Below are 24,901 nucleotides of genomic sequence, written 5' to 3'. Positions count from 1 at the left end.
TATGTGCTGACTCATTTTAGCATAAAAGTTTTTCCCACTAACAATTTAATTTTTTCTTTACCGCAGCAAGAAGAGACGTGTTCCCATGCCGGTTGCCTCAACAAATTACCAGCTATCTTAGAAGCTAGAACTACATAGTGCCTTGCACTTAGCAAATTCTACATTGTAGAAATCCTGTGGAATCCTATTACTACAAGCAGCCCAAGCATTTATGCTATCTTTTGTAATGGCCGCTACTGAGCGAGCAACATTACTATTAATTCTCTTATCTGTTGCATTCGCCTACATTGGTGTCCTAAAAACTCTAGACTTCCTATTTGCCTGTATGCCCTGTTGGATATATTTGTTTACTGAGCCTTATATTTGGTTGCATATAAATATATTATCTATTTGTTTGCTACTATATTTATACAACAAACTGATACACCTCGGCCAGCACCGCGCGCAATGGCGCGCGTTCTCCACTAGTGTAAGCTGCTACTCGGTCCACCAGGGGCTGCAAGTGTGATTTGCTTAGCCGACCAACAGTGAGAGGTAAGCCAAGATACAACAGAATGACAGAAACTCAAGTTTAGTTTAGGGTAGCCGAACACCTGACACCAAATGACAGGGGGGCATGTGGCCGAGGTATCCCACTCATCACAGTTTAGAGATACAGGTGGTAAAGCAGCTGGCAGCAGCCAAAACAGTCAAATATGCTGGATCGCGATCCGGTATTTTTTATGAACCCCCAGTTTGGATCGTATTTAATAATCATGATCCGAAATAGGGGGTTTTGTGAAAAATACTGGATCAACATTTTACATAAATATCCTTATCTTTTCAAATAAACCCTCGTCATCTGTTTGGGTTCCTTCTCACCTCTCAACAATCCGCCAATCCGCCCGCCACCGCCAATGGCCGCCACACGCGCAGGTCCAGTGCGACCCCTCCCCATGGCCTGCACTCATTTGGTCATTGTGGGCAGGGTGTAACACCTCAAGTGTTTAAAAATAATTAGCAAGGTCATTAACCATGTCATCATGCATAATAACCAAGTTTAAATTAAAACAACAATGTATTCTTATATCTATGCATGCATGTGTATCTATATATGTATGTGTGTAAGAGTAGAATAATCCTATAAACTTTTAGAATCAACTACACAAGTTTAGCCACATACATCCACATGATCATGTTGACCTAGTCCACAGGAACGAATCAAGAGTTGGACCAAAATTTGAACTTTAAAAATGCAATTACATATATTTCAAATATGAGTGTATTTAAAATAACACTTAAACCATTGCTCAAATGAAAGTTTGCCCAACATAAAAGTTGTAGGGTTTCAAATTGTGAACAACTTTCATGTTCAAAGTTTTTCAAGTTGCTATACAAAAATTTAACAAAAATTTGAATTTGGATTCGGATAGGGCAATAACACACATTTGTCGATAATTTAATTTTAACTCTTTAACTAGGCTTCAAATGAGTTTGTGTCTGAAACGAAAGTTGTAGGATTTTAAATTTTGAACAATTTTTGTATTCAAACTTTTTCATGTTCCAATTGAAATTTTTGACGAAATTTGAGTCGAACTTGTTGACTCCCTTGTCTCTCTCCTCTCCCTCTCTCTTCCTTCACTCCCGGCACTCGAGAGCAGAGCAGAGCGCTACGCTGCCGCCTGCTCGCTGCCCAGCCATGATGCCCCATCAAGCACGTGCCGCTGCTGCCACCACGCTGCGGCCGTCGTTGACCCCAAGCCCTAATCGCCGTCTGCGCACGCCACGCCCCGACGTCCGCAACGCGACGCGCACTCGACGCCGGCGGCCATCAATGTCGCCCGGCCATTACCCTCGCCCTCCTCTGCCCAGCTCTCATCCCCCTCATTTCCTTCGCCGCGAAGCCTCCTCTCACTCCTACTCCACTCCATCCTTTTCTCCTAGAGCCGAGCCGAGCTCCTCCCAGCGCCCAGGCGCACCCCGCCACACCATGGCCACCGCCCCTCCCTAGGCCGCCGCGGAACCCTCTCCTCCGCCCTTCCTCGCCCCCAACGGAGCCCAGAAACAGGATCCCCACCTCGCACTGAAGCTCCCAGGCCCGGCCACGACCGCCCACGGCCGCCGGAGCAGCGCCGCTGCCGTCCGCGCCGTCGGACCTCCGCTGCCGCCACCGTCGACCTCTTTTCCAGCCGCCCTAGCCCACCAAAACCCACCCACAGGTAGCCCGCAGTGCCCTCTTGCCTCTTCCCCACGGGGCCCTCGCCGCCGGCCACCGGAATCGCCGGATTCCAGCCGGCCGAGCCGCCTCCCCTGCTCAAGTCCGGCTAGGGGCTGGATTGCAAACCCCCAAAACATTCCAGGGGCCCAACTGCAAAGTTTCGTTTTCTTTTTCTTTTGTTTTAAAAAACATGAAACTTGTAAAAAAGATATAAATTCGTATAAAAATCATAAAAATGCAAACTCAATTGATCTGAGTTCCTTGTTACTAGATCTACAACTTTATTTACATGCACTTTTTCATTTGCTCACTGGTTTTTTGTCTAGATTAAATACAAATTTATTAGGCACTTAATTAGATCTCAAGTTCTATACACTACATGGCTACCATTTTCTGTCAGTATGTTGCATGTTAGAAGATTAGACTTTTGTAAAAGTTTGGTGTCCAGTTGACACACTTAGCTATAGGTTTTATTTAAGTCTTGATTTATGCCTAGGATAAATAATTTAATTATCCAAGTTGTTATTCTAATATTCATGAGCTGAAACTTTTACAGTTGCTCTATTGTGATTCATGCATTCTTCAGAAAAATTTTGGCAATTTTTCGTTAAGTTAAACTGGTCCAAATAATTTATGGTAGAAATAAATGTACTAAATCAATAAAAATAGTTTATCTACATAGAAAAATCCAATATTTTTACTAGAGGCCTTAAATGAGTATATTACCCTGCTGATAAGATTTGAGACTCAGAAACTAAGTACAACTCTCTGTAGAAATAAGTTTGCATTATTGCTGGTATTTTGTGTCTTATTTTTCATGCTCTGTTTACTGCTCCATAAAATATGAAAAATTAACAGTAGATGCCACATAAGAGTAGGAAGCTTCAGTAAAAGTTTTAGCTCCTTTACTCGCATGGTTTGTTCTGTATAAATAGATTCATATCCTAGCAGTGGCTGTATTTTTTGTTTTTCATAAATTTTTCTGCTGCATGAAAATTTCTGAAAATTTTACAGTATGACCTACACTTGTTGAAGTACAATACATAAGAATTTCAGCCCTAAAATCACTGTGTAACTATAGTTTTGGATAGCACATGTTATCTCTAGTGTTTGTTAAAGAAAATGACTTTTGGTATGTATTGGTAAATGATGAAAACCCCAGAGTGACTCTCTGAACTAATAATTGTTGTTTAATACTCTATAAATGATTGCCCTAGGAGGTTGAAAATAAAATGATCTCCAACTTAACTTGAGTTTTGTTGGATTACAACTCTATAGTGAAGAAATGAATAAATCGTTACCACTAAAGTAACTCACGCATATGCATTTCATATAGATTCGACTACTCTCGCTAACGGTACGTACGAGCTGGTGCCGGAGTCTGAGAGTGAGCAGCGTGAAGCTCAAGCGAATCTAACTAAAGCCACTGAAGACCCGAACCAAGTTTCGGAAGAGCCCAAGGCTAGCTACGCTCAGGAAGGCAAGCTCCGGAGTTGACCTATTACTTTCAACCTTATGCAACTTATTGTTTCTATATACTTGTGCATTTAAGTTTATAGGAGTTGATTGAAACCTTAGTTGCATGATCCTAGGTACCTATGTTTGAATACTAGTATGTGTAGGTCGCTAGACAGCTAAGCTAATGGTTCGGTAGAAGTCGAGTGATTTCCTGTCACTCGCGAGCTTATAGGAGTTGAATATCTACTACATGCTACAATCATAAGGTCCATAGGCGGGGCTATGGTACTTGTTGATGCCCCGTCTGTTTAGTGAAAAATGTTAAGGCCGCAGTGTGGTAGTGGTGGTTAAGCGTTTGAACGTACTAACCACATGCCGAGAAATATGGTAATCGGTAAGCTTAAGTATATGATCGGACCGGCGAGTGGACTTTACTTTTACCCTCTTTGAACTTGTTCTCATGCGCACACATGCGGGTACAGAGTCTGTGTACTCTGTAGTCGAGGATGGTAACCCTGATCCACAACCCGAAAAGAAAAGGGAAATATTGCGTGGGGACTCGGTTCCCATGTGTGTGTTTAGGTCTGTCTGGCCAGGTTAACAAATTCGATTCGAATCGTCCGTTTCTCGCGGTTATTGAGACTGCTTAACCCTTTTGCCATATAGAGTAAGAAGTGGAACAATGATGATGATGAATATGGGTGAATGATGAAAAATAATTGTTTTTCACCATGTATGCTATTGGATAGATGCTCACTTAGAATGGTTAATTGAACTAGAATTTTGAAGCTAAAAGCGGAAATTAAGAATTTACTCTTAGTTGCTTTTCGGCGAAACAAACCCTCCAGCCAAAAGCCTTGTATGTTTAGATAGTGGGCTAAGTATACCCATAGTCGGGTAAGTCTTGCTGAGTATTAGTATACTCAGCCTTACTTGTGGCTCAACTTTGTTTTCAGGTGATACGTTTGAAGATTAGATAGCTAGCTTGACTTGGCCGTGTACTTTACCTCCTGGTTGGTCGGTGGAGTGGGATCCGACTCCGGCCAGCGATGACAATGCCGAGTGATATCATGTACGGGCTTCATCATGACATCTTGTATCGTCGTTTAGAACTCGCTTTATTTTCGCTGCAGTTGAACTCTGAACTACTTTAAAGTTGAATTTCAAGTACCTTTCTGAGATTTCAAGCTTGGTTTGTAATATTTAAGTTAAGATTCTGTGATGTAAGAATTTGTGAAATGTTGTACTCTCTGAACTCACCTTCGTGTGAGTTGCATGTAAGGTTTGGGTTTCGATCACAGCTCAGGTGGTTTCATCGGGACTTTACCTGACTGGATTGTCGGATTACTACGTTTGAAGTGCGTGTTAGCCGGAATTACCTTTAGGGTGATGGTTAGCGCATTTGAGCCGGATTAATTCGGACGGTTCTGCCACACAGGGGCGGAGCTACGTGTACTCATCGGTGTCAGCTGACACCGACAGCTGGCTACAAAACAGCAGTGAATTATTGTTCTATACTATTCACCAAAGGAGTGGTGTCCGGTAGAGCTGACACCGGTAGCTCCACCGGCTGGCTTCGCCCCTGACTGTGGGGCATGCAAGACGAGAAGGGGCTTCCATTGCGCCGTGCCGGCGACGGGTCGCCTTCGCCGTGCTAGAGGCCGGTGCTGACTGCTGAGACTACAGCAACCCAGACACAGATTAGTATCATATTCAGACCTCCAAAAATTCAAAACACGGAGGAGGCACGTCTTTGCTATCTGAATCTGACGATGTGTAGAATGACTGCTTGCGTATGGGGTTTAGAATCTGAATGACGGGGAGATGACAACCATTGACCCAATTGGCAAACAGAATAAGTCTACTTGACGATTCATTAATCAATCACAAAACTTGCCAATAACAAAAGATATGCATGTGCTCCTCTGGGGTCGCAGTTAGTAGATGAATCGATACACTGGGCATTCAAACAGGGAAAACTGAAGCCAACGTGCCATCTCAAGGTGCTAATGTGCTATGGTTACAATACCACTCTGGGCAACTGGAGCCAACGCATTGCCTAAAAAATGCTATTCTTAATCTTCATCTGGTATGGTGGAGATTGGGTCCCTATCCACCCTGTGTTTCTTTCGCTTGAGCTTCGGCAACGCCATTATCCAGGGAGGAACTTCACAACCTGAAGATACCAGAACGTTTGCGATATTCCTCAAGAATGGCTTGTCCTCCTCTGTAAAGAATGTGATGGCCTCCCCAGATCTCCCAGCTCTTCCAGATCGTCCTACAATAGATACACATATAAGTATTTTCAGTATCAAGGTGCCTCTACCAGATGCTATGCAGACAGCCAAGATTGCAGACACATTAAAGGATCACTTAAACTTATTAGCAGATCAGAATTCAATTAAAAAGGAACCTAATTGACAAGCTGATGAGGTAGATGTGAAAGGAAACTAATCTTAAAATTCAAAATCAGAAATTCATAATCTTGAATCCATAGGGAGCCAATCAAATGTCGTCAGAGTTCAGACATCTACAATGAGTGTGCACATCAGCCAAAGTCTTACCTATCCTGTGAATATAGGCAGCAACTGACTCCGGAAAATCGTAGTTTATCACGCAGTTTACACCTTTGAAGTCCATTCCCCGAGCAATGACTTCTGTTGCTATCAGTACCCAGGTCTTTCCAGCTCTCAAGTTGTCAACAGCATCCTGACGCTGCAGTAAAGGAAATATAAATTGACAGCTTGTGAGCCTTGATGCAGAAAAACAGCATTACAGCTATAAACAAAATAGCACTGACATTTATGCACTAGCAACAACATTATGCATGCAATACCTGCTGCTCATTCAGGTCTGCATGAATCACATCAGCCCTAACGTCGTCAAATGCCAGTTCTTTGTAAAGCTCTTTTGCCCTCTCTTTGCTTTGAACAAAGATCAATACTGGTGGATTGAGAGACTACAATTCAATAAAAGGTTGATCAACGATAAGTAACAAATTCGGAAATGTGTAATAAAGGGAACTTTGTATTTTGTTCAAATGATTACTACAAGCAGCAGACTAGGTCCAAGCCTGGCTTTTTATTCATATGTGTTGTTAGTGCATAAATGGGTACATAGAGCTGTGGTGGGCTAGTTCAGTATTAGCAACAAAATCTGTGCAGCATCCTTACTTTATACTTCCAATAACTGCAACCTATTTGTGAAATTCATGCAAATACAATTCCACATTTCAATAACTCATTTGGAACTCAAGTATATAGGATATCTGGAGACAACAGAGACACAACCAGATAAGGAATATTAATAAAATACCTCTTGAAAGCTTTGGCGAAGGGCTAACAATTTCCCCCTCTCAGTTCCAGCAAAAATCAACTTTTGCTTAATCAGTGAGGAGGCTGAATTCCTGTCAAGTTGAACAAACAGTGATGAAAATAACAAATCAAACAGGCCTGATTTAGGTTCATATATTAGAGGAAGGTACTCACTTTCTTCCAACAATGATTCGAATGGCATCATGCATTATAGTGCGTGCAAGAGCCTCAATTGAATCAGGCAATGTGGCACTGAACAGAGACCGAATTATGGAAGGATTAGAACAGGCTTCAACAACTGAATCGATCACTTCAACAAATCCAAGCTCAAAAAGTTTATCAGATTCATCCAAGACAAGGTATTCCACACTGCAAAACAAAGTAATCTGTTATTTAGATTTTAGACTACGCTTTACAATACTGAAAGAAAAAATTAAAATATAAGAATACAGGAAACACAGGCCTTGTAATATTTCTAAATCTAAAAAATAGAAAAATAACTGGTAAATTTTCTGAATGACACATGAAGCACTGTAGTCACCTACAAGTGATCATTTTCACATGACATGCTTTGATCTGCACAACTATGCTTAGCTTTAAGCGTTTGGGAAAAAAGTTAGAAAATGGAACTGCAAGTTAACAGACATGATCAAACATAAACCAAAACCCCAACTTCTGAGAAGTGGCCATCAACAAATTGCTTATGGAAACCAATTGTGGTGGGAAACAAAACAACCATTGAAGAAAAAAATTCAAGCTATGATCACAGACCTACTTAAATCAAGGTCCCTTTTCTTTACAGCATGGTCCAAACGAAGCGGGGTGGAAACAAGGATATCACAGTGCATATCTTTGAAATTCCCTGATTTGGAGAGATCTTTGGTCATCAATTTAATATAGTACTTTCTTCCTTTAGCTAACTTCTTGCATTCTCTCACAGTTTGTGCAGCTAATTCCCTCGTTGGGCAAAGAATCACGGCTTTAACACCACCTTTAGACCCTGGCTATTAGAACAATACTCATCAAGTGGCATATCAACCAATTCCAACAGCATAATACGATACTATGAAGACATACCTTAATTTTCATAAGAAGTGGAAACAAGAAAGCCAGTGTCTTGCCAGAACCAGTAGGTGCACAAGCAAAGCATTCCCTCCCCTAGGCAAGGAATGCAAGTTAAATCACCTTAACAGCTAAAACAAGTAAGGGTTTCCAAGGCAAGAGGACTAAATCCAAACAGAGTTCAAACTCACTCACCGAAAGAAGAATGGGAATGGCCTGCCTTTGTATCGGTGTAGGTTCATGAAACCCAAGTTTTGACAAGTTCCCAACCAGATAGGAATCACAACCATACCTAGTGCAAAAATGAAATCAACATAACCACCTTAAACAATTCCACTATAACCGAAGTATACTGTGGTTGAAAACACTAACCTTGAAATCAGTTCTTCAAAGCTCTCAAGTGGTGCTGGAACATTTTGTCCAGCAATGTGAATGTCAAACCTCTTCCTAAGAACTGCAGCCCTCTGCAAAGTGAAAAACCAAAATCAAACTATAAAACTCATATCCAGATGACTCAGTGGTGAGAAACTTTGGAAATCGCAATTGCAAATATAATGCATCTAAACTCCACGCTTCTTTGGCACTACTGTCAATTCAAGTAGGATAACGAAGGGGTCATAACAAAATTTTAGGCTATGGCAAACTTTTCACAATTAATTCTTCATGAGTGGGAATTCAGTCCAACAAAAATTGGGCACATGCTTACATAAATGGGACAAGCATGACAGCATACACCAACACCAGTGCATTACAAAATTTCAATTACCTCGATTTCCCTCTCAATCTCCTTCCGCCGCCTCACAGCCACCGAATCCTCATCCTTCCCTGTCTCCACTTTCTCAGAACGCAGCTCATCATTTTTAGCCGTCAATCCCTTGAACACATTGAACCCCTCCACAGCATCTGCAAAGTACAGCACACGCGGCAGAACGAAATTAGCAACACAATCAGTACCCAAGCGGCAACCACCCGAGGCGAACCAATCGGAACCGAGCCTCACCCGACGACGAGGCGATAGCCGCTTCCGCTCTCTTCTTCTGATTCTTCTTTGCCTTCGCCTTGCCGCTCTTGCGCTTCCGCTTCTTCTCCGGGAACGGCGCGCAGAGGGCGGCGGGTGAGGGAGTCGGGCCCTGATGGAACCGCGCAAAGTCGGCGGAGAAGCGCTTGCGGTTGAAGTGGGTGCCCGCGAAGAGCGCCGACGAGAGCTTCGAGTTCTCCATGGCTCGCCGGCGCCGCCGCTGCGGAGAACCCCTTCGCTTCTAAAACCCTAGGCACCCCCTGCGTCTCTCTGTGGTAGCTGCGGGACCCACCTGCAGTGAGTGGCAAAGTAGAATTGGCTGGGCCCATTCCGCAGTGACGGAGCCCACCCTCCCCATTCCGTGGGACCAACGCGCGTGTGACTGGCTGCCGGGGCGGTCACCATGGGACCCCACAAGTCAGCTTATCTGACAGCCGGGGGCCACCTTTCCGATGACGTCGCGTCCGTTTCCGCTTCTGGTATCCAGTTCTTTGCTTGGCCCCCTCCAGCCCTTTCCCATAGCGCTGCCGTAGAGGGAAGAAGAAATAATTCGGTGCGGCAAATCTCCGCGCGCCACAATTCTCGTGCTCGATTCGCCGCGATGATGATCCCGTGGGGTGGGGTCGGGTGCTGCCTCAGCGCCGCGGCGCTGTATCTGCTCGGGAGGAGCAGCGGGAGGTACCGATCCTTCGCATGTCGTTGTTTTTCTTTTCTCGGCGCGATTTCTGTGGGATCTCTGTGATTTCGATTTGTTTGTTTGGTGCTCAGGGATGCGGAGGTGCTGCGCTCGGTGGCAAGGGCTGGCAGCATGAAGGATTTAGGTCAGTAAGTAACGGGTTAGGGTTTGGTTACTGTATTTGTAGTTGATGTATTCAGCATTTTGGAAGGCTCATTGTTTCATTTAGACTAGTCCTGTTTTTGTGTTTCCTACCGAAGGATAGTGAAACTGAAGTGTGTGTGTTTGTGCGAAAAAAAAAAAATTGGCCGAAGCTTATAGTTGCACAGTTTGATTATACCTGTTGCGACGAATTTAGATTAGTACTCCTTTGCTACTTAGGTTAGCATCCGGGTCTTTTTATATGGTTTTGTTTGCTCGTAGAATTGTATCAGGTTTAAAGTTTTTACACTGAACTAACTTGATTGTGGTTGTATGATTCACACAATTGTCAACTGTTGACTTGCTCAATTGTTTCTTCTGACATTTCACTTTCTTTTTCGACATAAATGCTGATTCTAATGTGGTAGTGTCCAGGAACCAGAACAGTAATATGCTCTTGGCAAAAATGCTTAAATGCAAGTGGGATAAGTTTATCAACTTGGGCTCAGATTTGGCAGTTAGAGCTTGTTTGCAGATTTTTTTCTCAGTATATAATCAATATAAACAACTTTAACATTGTCATGTTTTAATTGGTTAAATAGAAAAAACTTAGATTATGTGTATATTTTGAGAACTTACCAACCAGTTTGGTTATTTAAATTATATTTTTGTGACATGTCTACACAATGTTGGACAGCTGCTATCTTGGACACTGCAAGTAAAGTCCTACCACTTGTAGTTGCCGTTTCTGGAAGAGTTGGTTCAGACACGCCACTTATATGCCAACAAAGTGGCATGAGAGGTGTAATCGTTGAGGAAACGGTAACTATGGAATACATTTGTTCTTTTGTTTGTGGTGATGAGTACACGGGCTGCAAAAAATATACTATTTCTTCTTAAACTTTATATTTTGTAGGCAGAGCAACACTTCCTGAAGCACAACGATGCTGGATCCTGGATTCAAGATTCTGCAGTGATGCTTTCTGTTAGCAAAGAGGTTCCATGGTATCTGGTAATTGACTGTTATAGCTTTTTTTTCTCTCTCTTTTTCAAATACGATTTTCAATTCAGCCTGGGATCAAACTAGCACATTATGTCCCCGAATTTGGGCTCAGACTTGGGATTATAGTAGTGAACCAACTAAGCTCATGGTCTCTGCTTGGATTACCTTAAGCTTTTCTTGTGAGCTTATTGTTTTAACTTGCTGTGTGGATAAAGTCAGCTTCTAAGCTCCAAAGCCAGCCTTGCTAGCTGTGGCTTCTTGTTAGAGGCCAGATTCAAGCCCAAAATTAGACCCTAGCTTAGGCATTTTTGAGCTCCCTGTCCAAAATTAATGATACCTCTGAGCCTAAGATATACCAAATAGGTATTTAAACATTAATTATTACAGCTCAGGATGAAAATGAAAATGGCTATTCCATATTCACTATATGGATCCTTAAGGCAAAAGAAAAAAAATAACTTATCGACAGTTTGCAAGTGGGATGTTTCTCTAACCTTTAAATGTCACTAGGATGATGGAACTGGACGTGTCTATGTGGTTGGTGCTCGTGCTGCAGCTGGTTTAATTTTAACTGTTGCCAGTGAGGTTTTTGAGGAATCAGGGCGGACACTTGTACGTGGAACTCTAGATTATTTACAAGGATTGAAGGTTTGTCTAATCTCATCTTCAACAGTGACAATGCTTAGACAAACATGATTGATGGTTACATAGTAATCCTATAGATGCTCGGAGTAAAGCGTACTGAAAGAGTTCTTCCAACTGGAACCTCTTTGACGGTTGTTGGTGAGGTAGTATTTGCATCACTAATTGATCTATGTTCTGTTGCATTACTTCTTGTTGACATGTCTAATGTATTATTTTGTCTTTTCCTTTTGTTTATTCTTACTTTGTATGAACAGGCCATTAAAGATGATGTTGGAACTATTCGAATTCAGCGACCACACAAAGGACCATTTTATGTATCACCAAAAAGCATTGATCAACTTATCTTGAATCTTGGAAAATGGGCCAAGTAGGAAAATTCGTTAGAACAATCTTTGCCTTAGTTATGGTCTCGTGATGCTAATAGCATGTTGTGACAGGTTATACCGGCTTGCTTCCATGGGCTTTGCAACATTTGGTGTCTTCCTTCTTGCAAAGCGTGCAATACAGCATTTTCTAGAAAGAAAGCGCCGGCATGAACTGCAGAAAAGGTGTCTTAACTTCTAACATCAGTTCCTTTTAGGACATTCAAATGAACAGATCGTTAGAAAAAGTAGTGTCATTCTTTAAATGTTCAGAATCTTTTAATAGGTTTGTCTTTCTTTTTCTGGCTATGGCTTGGGACTTGCATCGTTTTACATCGTTACGTTTTATTGTGTGAGAACTGCATGGTTGATGCTGAGTGGTCTTGTGATTTATGCCTTTCTATTGAAATCAACCCCACATGTGCAACCTGCAGCTAATGTAAACATAAAACTTTTGTAGCGGTTACATGAAATTGAAAATGACAATACTAATACAATAATTCCTCTGATCATAAATATGAAGTCCATTTAGGTTTGTCTTAAGTCAACCCGTTTAACTTTGACCATCATTATCTAATTCGTATGGATTGGCGGCATAAGATTGACATTATTATATTCATTATGAAATATACTTTCATGATATATGACATTGTTATATTCATTATGAAATATACTTTCATAATATATTACTCTTTTCATTTGAGATAATATATTTCAGTAGATATTGCAAGTCAAAATTAAAAAGGTTTGACTTAGGATATATTTAGATGGACTTATATTTGTGTTTGGAGAAAGTACTTAAGTGTGAGTAAACTGTATCTTCTTAACACTGCAACTAGTATTTTCATATTTTGCTTGGTTAAAATGCAACCAAAATCTAAAACAAAATATTCTATTTGCATAATAGTGTTACCACAAACCAACACCCATGCACATGAATGCATACTAAGGTTTTATTGGGCACAGAAGATTCTGATACTATTTTATTTGTATAGGGTTTTTAATGCAGCAGCACAAAGGCAAGCTAGAGAATCTGAAGGTGATTTTATTTTTTTTATAGATTGATTGTGCTGTTTGATTAGTAATGGCCATGTTTAATTAGTATCTTGTATTATTTTGTTCAGGGGGCAATGGTACATCGGACACAGAACCTAACAGTAAAAAAGATCAGTTAGTGCTGGATATATGTGTTATATGCCTTGAGCAAGAGTACAATGCTGTTTTTGTGCCGTAAGTATCATACATCTTCCAGAGCATGACGGTTCATTGTTGAGAATGAACAACCTGATTTTCTCTTTTTCCTCTTACCTTTTCTTTTCCATAATCCCAAATATACTACGCACCATTATGGTTTTCCTGTTTCATGTCAACTAGTTTCTCAATTTCTCAACAACTTGCCTCATAACTTAACAACCACTTGAATTTTGCTAAAAGTGTTAGACAACTCAATAAGCAGTGTTATGTGTGATGCTTCATCATTTGGGTTGGAGCCTGAGCAATGAGTGGAAGTGCAGAAATACAAGTTTTGTTAACATTTTGAGCCCTGCACATTACTAGTTCTGCTATCATTGTTTGCACCCCTAAAAGTTTTCACTTGAAGGAACTCAGCAATTAATAAATTGTGATACAGGTGTGGCCATATGTGTTGCTGTATGGCGTGCTCTTCACATTTAACAAATTGCCCACTTTGCCGGAGAAGAATAGACCAAGCTGTCAGAACTTTCCGCCATTGACGGCAATGTATGATGCTAAAACTGGCATGGGACCACCACGTTGAACTGCTTCTTTTGAAACCAGTTGGTCAACCAAGGACATGAACTGCAATACTGGGTTGAAGTTTCTTCAAGGAGTTTGCTAGCAGAACAGTGTTGCAAGCTCATAGCTAATGGGTGCTCTTGCCTGTAATACTACAATTGTGTACAGAATGTTCTTGTGTAAATGCACCTAGGCTAGCAGCGAGTTTATTGATAATGTGGATGCTTGTAACATTTATCGCTGCCCAATGGGCATTTGTGCAGAGGAATAACAAAGTTGTTTGCGTTGTTAACATTAAATCAATTTTTCTGGTGAATCGAGTGGAAAACCAGCCATGATTCTTTTGTGCCTGGTTTGCTTGGCAGGGTCATAAGAAACAGAAAAGATTTGTAATATGTTGTAGTATATTTTTTTCTGCTCGTTTTGTAACACGTATATATAGGTGAAAACTCCTTGTTGGCACATTATTTTTCGGTCCATTTATGCCTGTTCCTCGTTAATTTGGAGGTGTGCACTGGTGTGCAAACATCAATTTGCTAGATTGTTGCTCTTTCCAAAATTGAAAATATTTGGGTTAATCTGTGCAAAAGGAATACTAGGAAATTATAATAAATAATTTACATAAAGAATATTTTATTACTTAATTTATGCATGTAATACTTTTAATAAAGTCCAATTAATTTTAGCACACCTACAATACAGTCGATGTTGAATGAACAGCTTGCCTCAAAAAAAAAAATAATGGTCAGCCACCAAGAAGGTTTGGCGTATGACGGTGCGAGATTAAAAAAAAAAGATAAGAGGGCTGCTATCTAGAGATTGAACCTAAGGATGGATATGCATTGGATACTACCGATTTTATTGACTCAAAATCAACAAAGATAACACAAGAATTAAAGACCAATATTTTAAATTGGTGGGTTACAGTGGTTTCGTGAACCGCTACCGTGAAAATTACACGATATAGTGCTATCAGCGACTTGACATAGCTGTCGTTAAGTGTCATAATCCGTTATTTAAATGCTAATTTAGACACTCGTGTTTAGTACAAATATCCTTTTATACCAGATTTGAAAAAAAAATTACGCAAGCTTGATCCACTCTTATCTTTACCAAGCTTCTTCACCATAGCATACGGATTCCGTGATCTTCCCACGACCATAACAGCCTGAATCTCATTTGTTCTGTCAAATCATGCACCACTTCTTGATAGTAGTACCTTAACTCTGCTCTCCACTATCATCAGCGATTGGTCTATCTATCTTTCCTCTACCCACTAAATGTACTTTATAATTCGTAAGAGCAAGAATAATAATACAACTAACTGTTTGTTATAAGGATTCTTATAGTCTACCTTTCAGCCAATTAATATAGCAGTTTAGTCCTTTATCAATAATATAAGGTGCATATGTTCCTCTCATAAGATTTCTTGGTTCTTGTGTCCAAGCTGACTACAAACTTGTAGCCCACCTCTCATCTCTCTCATCTTCTCTCTCCTCCACCTCAACATTTAGTCTTCTTGCAACCTGCTATAATACTTACTCTAAATACAACTAACTGTTTGTTATAAGGATTCTTATAGTCTACCTTTCAGCCAATTAATATAGCAGTTTAGTCCTTTATCAATAATATAAGGTGCTTATGTTCCTCTCATAAGATTTCTTGGTTCTTGTGTCCAAGCTGACTATAAACTTGTAGCCCACCTCTCATCTCTCTCATCTTCTCTCTCCTCCACCTCAATATTTAGTCTTTTTGCAACCTGCTATAATACTTACTCTAAATCACAACTCCTTCTCTAACTTTAATACCACGCTAGCTTCTAGACTAAATCTTTAGACCTAATTCTAACCGACATAGCGTGCTCTAAAAAGAAATTCACGCCTCATTACCAAGAGCCCTTTTGGCAGGGCTGAAAAACGGCTCCAAAGCAGGCTCCGTCTGAAGCCCCTGCCAAACGGATAGTACAGTTTTAAAACAATTCCATTCAAGATCAAACCAGCTTCACAATGGTGGTGGAGTCGTAAAACTGGCTCCAACCACTTCGGCCCTGTTTAGTTAGCAAAAAAGTTCCTACAGTATCTGTCACATCGAATTTTCAGACACATGCATGAAGCATTAAATGCAGTTAAAAAAATAACTAATTACATAATGTAACTGATTCATACCAGATGAATTTTTTTAAGTCTAATTAGTTCATGATTGGACATTAATTGTCAAATAATAATGAAATGTGCTACAGTAGCAAAACTCAAATTTTTTCGCGAACTAAACACAGTCTTCAAGCCATTCATGAAAAACAAGGTAAAAATTATTTTGCTAAAATTATTTTTTAAAATAGTTTCAGCTTTACTAAAGAGCTGGAGCTATTATTTTAAAGAGTCGCACTCTTGTCAAACGGGCTTCAAGTAGGTACACATCTATTGGTTACCATACTGCTGGCTGCGACTGGTGGCTGGTGCTTATTTGTTATTTGTTGTGATAGAAAATTACTGCTGATTGGCTGGTAATCAGTACTAGTTTGTTGTGAGAGAAAAATATTATTTGATGGCTGAAGAAGCAGCCAACCAAACAGAGTGTTAGCATCTTCGGCTGCCTGGTGAGATTCTGATTTTCTACCGCCCGGACTGTTATCACTCGGGAAGTCCAAGTTCTGATCTTTATCCAAATCCATACCCATTCCCTGCCAGGAAAGCTAAAGCCGCTGAGGTCCGCACCACTGGGAATCACAATCAGGATCCAGCCGAGCTCCCGCAGAAAACCCTAACCCGATAATCCCCTCCGGCACGCGATTCCCATTCCCAATCCTGCTACTCCCCGCTCGCCGCCGACGTCCTCCGCCTTGGCCTCCGCCGCTCGTGGGGTGAGGCTCCGTGTTCTACATAGCGACACCTAACTGTTCAGATTCGGACGAGGTTTTCACCTTCTTTTTTTCTTCTTTACTTTCAGTTGCTCAAGCGCCAATATTGTCTCATCTCGACGCTCAAAGTGTCAGACAACTGCAGTTGCGGGGCGAAATTTTGTCTTCGCAGGTCTGTTTTATTGCTCTCTCAATTCGTGATGCCATATGCTTTGTATTAGGTTCTCTACTCTGTCATCTTCTGTCGGCACTGTATTTTGTTGCGAGGCATTGTTCGGGTCTGAAGTAATTCAGTAATGTCATGTGCTAATCTACTCGTGCTACGTAATATTATGCACCCAGTCTGAACTGATTTTTGTTGATTTGCTTTGCTTTTTGGTTCCAGGGATGAATCATACTCAAAGCCCCAGAATTGTTCGCGGAAGAGGTAGAAATAAAAGGAAGTGGACAGCAGAAGAAGACGAAGAGCTTGTCAAAGCCTTGTGCCAGGTATCTGCTGATCCTAGATATAAGGTTGAAGGAGGGGGCTTCAAGAACTGTTACTCTCAAGGCATTCAGAGCATTCTTGCGCAAAAGCTACCTGGCCATGGTATTAAAGCGAGCCCTCATGTTGATTCTCGGTTGAAAGTGATGAAGCAGAAGTATTATTCAATCAAGGATATGTTAGCATCGCCAGGCTTCTCTTGGGATGACACAAGAAAGATGATCCAATGTGAAAAACAACGATATGATGAATATTGCAGTGTGTGTTATTCTGAATATTTTGGCACTTGTATATTTTTCATCGTGATATGTTTCTGTTTTGACTTGTTTATTTTCTGCAGGATCATCCTAGAGCCAAGGGTCTGTATGGTGTCCCATTTGTATATTTTGATTCATTTGATGCAATATATAGCAAGGACAGATACAACAGAGAAGGGTTGGAAGGGTCTGAAGAAGCAATTGCTAACATGGAGAATGATGAAAATACAAATGAAATTGGAGATGACGAGGACGAGGACGAGGACGGGATGTCCACAGGAGTATCTGGTCGCTCCTTGGCTGCATTAAGCTCTAAGAGTCAGAAGAAATACAAGCATGATGGGAAAAGGAATATGATTGAATTGAATTGTCCGTCTCTGGACAAGTTCAAGGATGTACATGGTCAGTTTCAGAGTGCCATTCAGCATGTTAGTACGATGGCAGCAGCAATGGAGTTGTTCAAGGATGTACATGATCACTTTCAGAGTGTTGTCCAGCATGCTGGTGCAATGGCCACAGCAATGGAGCGGTTCAAGGATGCACATGATCGCTTTCAGAGTGCTGTTCAGCATGTCAGCACCACAACAGCAGCGATGGAACATTTCAAGGATGCTCTTGATCATTTCCAGAGTATTGCTCAGAATGGCAGGGTGATTGCAGCAGTGGAGTATGGTATTGATATACAAGAGAAGTCAATGTGTGAAGAGCCCCAAAGGAAGGCCAAAGTAACAGCCATTTCTGAAGTACAAAAGCTTGGCTTTACTGGAATTGAAGTGGTCACCGCCGCAAGCATTTTCGCAAAAGAACCAAACCAAATGGACATGTTTTTAGTACTGCCAGAAATCTATAAGAAGGATTACATACTCCAGATGCTCAATGGTATGCCATGCGATTCTCTGATCCTATACTTGGTTTGAACTTTATGGCTGTAAAATTTCATTTAGGATATTTGTTTTAAGTCCACATTGGCATTTGCTGCAGGTTTCAACTTTCTGAGGTATATGTATATGATTGTTAAGCTATTTGCACTAGTTGCTGTTGTTATCAATTTGAGTTTATGCATGTGACTTGTGAGCCATCGGATTTCTCCTAGGAGTGCAACATGCGCAAACTGTAGGGGTTTGGAGCATTAATGGATGGTTCTGCATATGTCATCTTTAGTTTGCTCAAGTTATAAGTGGTCGGTTGCTGCTTGCTTCCGACAGGTAACTGTCAAGATATATGCACGTGAGAATAGATAATTATTTGCTTGTTGATAGTCTTATGAGCACCCCTGTGATGCATTCAAGGATAATTATCAACAATTGCTGACATTGCTGGTTTGTTAGTTCACGTTATAACTCTATAAGGCTATTCCTATATGCAAGAACATTTTTTTTTTGAAAAGCTCAAGAACATTGTATTTAATGTTTTTGTTTATCTTATCCTTCTTATGGTAAAATGTGAACCAGTTTTGTTTGCCTGTCTTTATATTCTTGTTGACAAGTTGCAAATTTGCAATGCTTAATCTCTGATCGCTAGCCAATATTGACATTTATCCTGGAGAGAAGTAATTGGGGGCAATTGTTTTTGTTGCTGCGTAGACGGGGACCAAAAAAAAAGATCTGAACTTCCTGTTGATAGCAAATGAAGCTAACTTGTATGTCATTTTCTGTTGTTTCAGGTGGACAATCTATCCAATATTCAGTTGGTTAGTCGGTATTCCAGAGAACAAGATGGCTAGGAATTTGTGAACAGTTAACATGTGACATTCTTTAGTACTCCATGCATGTGATTCAATTACTGATTTGGTGTGTTAGCATGTCGGCATGTGTCAAGATTTCAAATACCATTCCATGTGTTTCACTTTCTGATGTGGTCTGTCCGCGTGTCAAGATTATTCTAACTTAGCTTCTTAGTGGTGCAAGAATAATCTGTTCGGGGAAAAAGTACCTGTACCTTTCTTGCGAAAAGAAAACTTTTCATGTAACTCCTTTTCTCCAACCAGCCTCCCAGCCCTAGCCCACTCTTTGATTGAAGCATTCCTATGTATTACTGCTATTTCCGTTCTAGTTAAGAGTTAATTAGCCTGCGGTTCTTTGTGGTTTCTATATCACTGGTATTTATTGATCCGAAGGATGACCTCTCCTCTCCAGATAGATGGAACTGAAAGACGACACTTCTGACAACCTGATACCAAGAGTCCAAGACTAACAGTCCAAAAGAAAATTGGGTGGTCCTTTGCATATGTGAAATGTAAGCCGTGGTAGATAGCAACTTGCCATATGTTTTCTGATAGGCCCTTTCCATTCACAGGCAGATCAGGAATTTGAGTTCAAATGACAAATGACAAACTCAACCAGATATCAATTACGCAAAAATATATTAACCAGGTATCAAGCTCTCCCAAACACGCAAAAATAATGAACTGATCCACGACGGCCTTATATTAGCCAATCTCTTGGCGTGCAGGCTTCAGCGAGATTTGTGCATAAGATGGAACAGCGGAGCTGCTGTTAAGCCACATTAACACAAAGCATAACATGATTTCACCTCAAATATAAGCCAGCTTCAATTGAAATGAAACACAGAGGAGGAAAGGAATGGTGCAATTAACTGAAACAGCGATAACGCTGATCTTCAAGTAGCTGGCAGTAGATATCCACAAATACAAACAGAAAATGAAGCGGAAATGTAGTTGAATTGTTCTTTGACAGTATTATTTTGCAATCAAAGAAGACTTCATAGCCTGGATGGTATTACTTCCATGCCCACTAGTTAACCCGCGGAAGTTCACTCCTTTTTCCCAATCCCATGAGACATGTTGTAAACTCCACGGCCCTGTTTAGGAAACAGAGAAACAAATCACCAGGTGAGTGCTGAGTGGGGCGAGAAAAAAAGAAAAGGAGAATAATAAATAGTAATAATAGCCTTAGGGAATGCTGAAACTTACAATCATGAACATGCTGGAGGCAGCAAGTGCAAGGGGGATGGCAACGGAGGTGATCACATCGTAGCGCCCTTTCAGGTAGGTGTGCTTCGTCAAGTTCTGGAAGTAATTCTGCTGCTTGAAGAGCCTCTCACGCGGCAGAAATGGTGCTTCTGTCATCCTGCATTAAAAGAAAAGAAACCTACACGACTTAAATAACACAATGACAAAACTGTTTCGCTAGTCCTCATATTGTAGAGTACGTCTAATGACAGTTATAGTCTGTAGTCACTGATTGTAACAACTGTAAGAAAAAAACATAAGGCCTTTAATCCTCCTAAAATATTTAGTCCACAGACGCTTTATTAGTAGTTTGGCTATTCCTATTAGCACCTATCAGGACAGAAAAGAAATATCGATTCACCTTTACTAATTTTAGAAATTTCTTTTCAAACATCAAAGTACAATTTAGTTGGGGAATAAAACACAACATATCCCATACTACAATAAAACAACTAGCGCAAGTGATCACTCAAGACTAACATGTAGAATGTAGGCTGCAACAGAAGAAAAAAAAAACTTATTGTGGGCAACTCCTTGGCCAACACTCATGGTTGTGGGCAACTCCTTGGCCAACACTCATGGTTGGTCGTGACCAGAAAAGTGTAGGGCAGCACTATACACTAAACTTATTTGAATTTTGTAACCAGACCAAGTTCCAAAGCATGATATGTATGATTTCATGTCTAAGCAAAATCCCATGGGCGCGCTCACACATGCAACAACATTTGAAAGAACCTGCAAGCATATTATGCATCTCCCATCTACCATTTGATCAATGTCAATCACAATGTTGTTCCTATCCATAACCACAGTATCAAAAAACTCTATGGGAAAAAAGCTATATTTTACATCACTTTCACATTCAGTAATGCAATAAACCAAAGAAACGTATTGACATCGCAAGGTAGTAGCAATCCCCGACACCTAGCTCACCATTGACACCACATGGCACAATTCCAGAAGCAAGAACTGGAACCGATAATCCAATCGTACAAGTAGCTAATGTAGACATCAGATCGAACCGGCACCAAAATCGGAGAACACTACATCATCAATCATGCCAGATCGCGGGAACAGAGCCCACCGAGATGCCGCCCCTTCCAACCGATAAACGCATCACGTCAACAGCGATGGAATTAAGGGGGGGAAAACGCAGGCGCGCCAACGCATACCGGCCGGCCGAAGCACACAAACAACGCAGGCGATCCGTTCGGCGCGCCCCCATCACAGGAATGAAACTAAACGTCCTTCGCCCGCTCCCAGTTCGGGGACCCAGCGGCGGGACATGACGCAGGATACAGTCGGGGGGGTGGGGGAGGGGGGGCGGAGGAGGGTGAGATCGACGCATACCTGGCGGTCGAGGGTCGCGACGCGGTGGCCGGCGGCGGAGAGGGTGGGGATCTGCGAGAGGCTGTGATGAGGGGAGGCTGACCTGACCGAGGAATGGAACGAGTCAGGGAGGCCGCGGCTTTTGTTATTTCCCTCGTGGGCTGAATGGGCTAGCCATTTATGGGCTCTTACCAGGCCGGCCTAGTTTCGGGAAAAGGAAAAACTATCTAAGGATTTACATTTAAAAACTTTTTCTCCAACTAGATGTATGCCCGTGCTTTGCTACGGGTGCAATACATAGAGCACAAGTACCATAATTTGATCTTAACATGATTTTTTTTACCCACAAAAAAACATGTTGCTTGATAAAAAAAACAAGCATAAACAAACATAGCATACGAAAATCTCGTACTTGAAGCTTGTAGTTTGGAATTATATAAAAAAAGTACATATGCTTTTGAAGTACATCGTGCACCCCATTGCACATGGTAATTGAAGGCTTCAAAAATAATATGGCATAAGAACATCTCTAGAAACTGCCTAAAAACTATAGAGCTGATCGTTACACAGCTCAATTAAACATGTTCACAAGCATGTTTATGGAGATAAAGACACAAACATCCATTCTACTATCATATAACAGAAACAGTAAATAAATATACCTTGCCCCCTCTACCTTAGAATCAGATTTGCATATCAACTGTAGACTTATCATGGGGTAGTTGAAACAGAGGAAGTCCCCTCTAAAGTCATGATCACTTGGCAGTGTTTTGAAGCTTCACTTTTGCCGTTTGTCCGTGCTGATCAACAACCTCCACATTATAGGCCCCAAAAGGATGACGACAACATCGACCATAACGTTCAGGAAACAGCAAACATCCGTCAAATCCTTCTCTACCAGGCAAAGCAAATATCCTTAAATTAGGTGAGTTCTCATTTATAGCAAAATAATTTAGAGCAGCGATTGTGTGGCATATATCTGTGCGCTCATTTTTCGAATAACATCATCAACAACTACTGCAAATGGTTTGTCTAGTTCATCTATTGAGACTGTATTGCTAGGACTCCTACTGTCATTGCTCAGTTCTTCTACTCTCTAAAACCCTGCACAAGAAAAATGGGAGAACAAAGTAAATAAATTGTCACAACGAAAAAGGTTCATCGATTTCGCAGGAGGTGCTAACTTGCAAAGCATTGTCACAAGAATATGGAAGCTCCTGGATACCTGGCTGAAGTGACATCCCCTTTCAAAACTACTGACTTCTCTTTTTTTCTCTTGTTTCTTCTCTGCAGTACAAAATAATAATAATCAAACTCTAGATAACAACCAGGAAGAACAAAAAAAAATTCATAATTGACATCTATAGAAACAAGAATCAAAACCAGGAAATGGGCAGCATCATTTCGCATCCTTGAAAATTACTGAATTAATATCACCTTGGTTAAAAATCACGCCAAAAGTTTTTCATATCTTGTATATGGAAAAAATGCCAAAAAATTATATCATATCCTAAATTGATAGTAGCTACCTCACGGAATTGCCAGCAGCTAAACATAACATCTATGAATGTTAGGTTAGACAAGGCTTCCATCACAACCGTCTAAACAGGATCTCCAAAACATAGAAGCATCATCCAATCTCATAGTGGATATACGATATAAGGAATAAAGTGATCTGTTACAAGCTTAGAGCTGCATGCTAGTACAATTATTTCAAATGCCTGAGCACTGCTAGCCTAGTAGAGAAGTGGTACCGTCGAAAAATGGTAATCAAGACAATCAACAACATAGATTGAAAGAAGGTGCAATGCATTTAGGTGTTTGAACTTGCATTTAATCAAACACCTAACGTGCGAGCACTAACAGGACAGATGACAGAGCAGCAAGCACAGCAAAATCACCTTGGCGTGGCGAGCCTCCGCACGTACGTGGTGTTGCAGCGGCAAGGCAACCAGAAGACTCGTTCCCTCGTGATGGATCCTGAAGCCACGAAGGGACAGCGTCATCGGAGGGAAAGCAGATAGGCAAGGCTGCGACAGATCGGATCAGCGTGATCTCCGTGGGCACCTACGGAGTGCCACGGCCGATCGGAGAGCAGGTCGCGGCGTCGGAGGGGACGTTGGCCTCGGACTCGGAGGGCCATCAGCGCCGTTGGAGTCGAAGGACGCAGCGGCGTCGGAGTGGTCGCGTGCGTTGCTACGGAAAGGCGCTCCTTCACGGGCTACCGCCGCCGCTGTGGCGTTCCTCATCGTTGTGGGGGCCGTGGTGTGATGGGATGATGCGCAGGGACGGAGAAGCCGCGGCGCGCATCAGAACGGCGGATCTGTAGCGGGGCGGTGTGTCGGGCAGCGGCATGGGCGGCGATTGGGCCGTCGACCGCGCAAGCGGGCAGGCGGGATGGCAACCGGCGGCGCAGGCGGAGGATGGAGGGAAGCGGGGAAAAAAAGGACGGAATTAGTGGCAGGACGATCGCGCGGGGAGCCGGACGGACGAAACGATACGAAGCGAACCGCGCGGGCGGAACGGTACGAAACGGCGGACGAAACGATTGGGCGGAGCGGCAAATGACGACCGAAAAAAACTTACCCTTAGCCTCTTTTTAGTAGTAGAGATAGAGATTTGATTAGCAATCCCGGTTATTTACACAATTAGTATCACACTCTGAACAAGTTCACGTCATGTAAAAAAAATTAAAACAGCGCAGCGTGTAAATACTACACAATCAATGCAAATATACACAGCGTTACGAGTTTTTATCAAAACCGTTGGTGCCCCCGTTAGTATCCAATGGTTTCAAATATTTGTTCCATTAGTATCAGAAGAAGAAAAGGGTAATCAGAAAATGAAGTCAAGACACGGTGCAGACCGCTGCAGAACTTCTTGTGCCATCGTCTGATAGGATCTGCAAAACAAGATACACATACACAGCGAAAGGAGCGTTTGCTTTGCTGAGAACTTCAGATAAGATTCCATTGCGAGGCACGGACATACTGGAGCTCTCAAGACAAGATTACCTTCTTTGCTTCTTCTTTCCACAGATACCACTCAATCAAATCAACTACAGTATACGGTAACAGCCAGGCAGCGCTACGTCGGAACTTCTAGTGCAGTAGAGGGCTTGAGGCGGAAAACAAACATAACAGACATACACAGGTCTTATGCTGTCTGCACTCAAAATCCTGGCAAATATGATGGCAGGCCTCCCAGTTTGGTGCAGCGAGAAGCAAGCTCGGTGTTATAAGGCAATGTCTGTTGTTTTCACTGTGCAGGATGATACTAAACAATCCTTCGAATCATATGTAATTTCTCCAAGAATCAATATGAAGATGTCAAGACAGTCATAATTTATGTCCAGCATCTGCAGCTACTGGA

At 41.7% G+C, this 24,901-nt stretch overlaps 4 protein-coding genes and 1 long non-coding RNA gene across 6 annotated transcripts; 2 read left to right on the top strand and 3 right to left on the bottom strand.

Moving 5' to 3' along the window:
* Positions 1-5,503: 5,503 nt before the first annotated feature.
* LOC120694704 (DEAD-box ATP-dependent RNA helicase 57) lies at positions 5,504-9,334 on the bottom strand. Its single transcript, XM_039977908.1, has 11 exons — positions 9,032-9,334; positions 8,798-8,934; positions 8,404-8,495; positions 8,227-8,323; positions 8,047-8,127; positions 7,741-7,973; positions 7,144-7,338; positions 6,971-7,061; positions 6,492-6,614; positions 6,220-6,370; positions 5,504-5,933 (listed from the first exon to the last, which is right to left on the bottom strand). Exons 1-11 carry the CDS (start codon positions 9,249-9,251, stop codon positions 5,731-5,733), a joined length of 1,623 nt encoding a protein of 540 aa, XP_039833842.1. The 5' UTR covers positions 9,252-9,334; the 3' UTR covers positions 5,504-5,730.
* A 174-nt stretch (positions 9,335-9,508) lies between these two features.
* On the top strand, positions 9,509-14,051 carry LOC120694705 (E3 ubiquitin-protein ligase SP1-like). The gene is made up of 11 exons (XM_039977909.1): positions 9,509-9,727; positions 9,818-9,870; positions 10,564-10,688; positions 10,783-10,878; positions 11,380-11,517; positions 11,592-11,657; positions 11,769-11,881; positions 11,952-12,062; positions 12,872-12,915; positions 13,001-13,106; positions 13,507-14,051. The coding sequence occupies exons 1-11, from the start codon at positions 9,651-9,653 to the stop codon at positions 13,607-13,609; spliced, it is 1,032 nt and encodes a 343-aa protein (XP_039833843.1). The 5' UTR covers positions 9,509-9,650; the 3' UTR covers positions 13,610-14,051.
* A 2,287-nt stretch (positions 14,052-16,338) lies between these two features.
* LOC120694701 lies at positions 16,339-19,215 on the top strand. The gene is made up of 5 exons (XM_039977905.1): positions 16,339-16,491; positions 16,578-16,660; positions 16,874-17,232; positions 17,313-18,108; positions 18,893-19,215. The coding sequence occupies exons 3-5, from the start codon at positions 16,876-16,878 to the stop codon at positions 18,922-18,924; spliced, it is 1,185 nt and encodes a 394-aa protein (XP_039833839.1). The 5' UTR covers positions 16,339-16,491; positions 16,578-16,660; positions 16,874-16,875; the 3' UTR covers positions 18,925-19,215.
* A 563-nt stretch (positions 19,216-19,778) lies between these two features.
* Positions 19,779-21,694, bottom strand: LOC120694702. Of its 2 annotated transcripts, none has more exons than XM_039977907.1 (3): positions 21,551-21,655; positions 20,162-20,339; positions 19,779-20,049 (listed from the first exon to the last, which is right to left on the bottom strand). In XM_039977907.1, exons 2-3 carry the CDS (start codon positions 20,315-20,317, stop codon positions 20,002-20,004), a joined length of 204 nt encoding a protein of 67 aa, XP_039833841.1. In that variant the 5' UTR covers positions 20,318-20,339; positions 21,551-21,655; the 3' UTR covers positions 19,779-20,001. The 2 variants fall into 2 exon arrangements, with proteins under 2 accessions (XP_039833841.1, XP_039833840.1); XM_039977906.1 differs by having other exon boundaries at positions 19,784-20,049; positions 20,162-20,318; positions 21,551-21,694.
* Positions 21,695-21,824: 130 nt separating this feature from the next.
* Positions 21,825-24,051, bottom strand: LOC120694703. Its single transcript, XR_005683599.1, has 3 exons — positions 23,431-24,051; positions 22,755-22,816; positions 21,825-22,633 (listed from the first exon to the last, which is right to left on the bottom strand). It is a non-coding gene; the product is annotated as an uncharacterized LOC120694703 (long non-coding RNA).
* Positions 24,052-24,901: the final 850 nt, after the last annotated feature.

This window comes from Panicum virgatum, chromosome 2K (assembly GCF_016808335.1).
Source record: "Panicum virgatum strain AP13 chromosome 2K, P.virgatum_v5, whole genome shotgun sequence".
Classification (NCBI taxonomy): Eukaryota; Viridiplantae; Streptophyta; class Magnoliopsida; order Poales; family Poaceae; genus Panicum; species Panicum virgatum.
The sequence above is the reverse complement of the archived record's forward strand: the minus strand, read 5'-3'. Positions and strand labels throughout refer to the sequence as shown.

Coding starts and splice junctions, on each gene's coding strand:
- LOC120694702 (XM_039977906.1), bottom strand. CDS start 20,317: ATGACAGAAGCACCATTTCTGCCGCGTGAGAGGCTCTTCAAGCAGCAG. Junction 20,050..20,161: donor CCTCCAGCATGTTCATGATT/GTAAGTTTCAGC, acceptor TTTCCTAAACAG/GGCCGTGGAGTTTACAACAT.
- LOC120694705 (XM_039977909.1), top strand. CDS start 9,651: ATGATGATCCCGTGGGGTGGGGTCGGGTGCTGCCTCAGCGCCGCGGCG. Junction 12,063..12,871: donor CGGCATGAACTGCAGAAAAG/GTGTCTTAACTT, acceptor TTATTTGTATAG/GGTTTTTAATGCAGCAGCAC. Junction 12,916..13,000: donor GCAAGCTAGAGAATCTGAAG/GTGATTTTATTT, acceptor TATTTTGTTCAG/GGGGCAATGGTACATCGGAC.
- LOC120694701 (XM_039977905.1), top strand. CDS start 16,876: ATGAATCATACTCAAAGCCCCAGAATTGTTCGCGGAAGAGGTAGAAAT. Junction 17,233..17,312: donor GATATGATGAATATTGCAGT/GTGTGTTATTCT, acceptor TATTTTCTGCAG/GATCATCCTAGAGCCAAGGG. Junction 18,109..18,892: donor CATACTCCAGATGCTCAATG/GTATGCCATGCG, acceptor CTGTTGTTTCAG/GTGGACAATCTATCCAATAT.
- LOC120694704 (XM_039977908.1), bottom strand. CDS start 9,251: ATGGAGAACTCGAAGCTCTCGTCGGCGCTCTTCGCGGGCACCCACTTC. Junction 8,935..9,031: donor GGCTATCGCCTCGTCGTCGG/GTGAGGCTCGGT, acceptor TGTACTTTGCAG/ATGCTGTGGAGGGGTTCAAT. Junction 6,371..6,491: donor CAGACCTGAATGAGCAGCAG/GTATTGCATGCA, acceptor CCTTTACTGCAG/CGTCAGGATGCTGTTGACAA.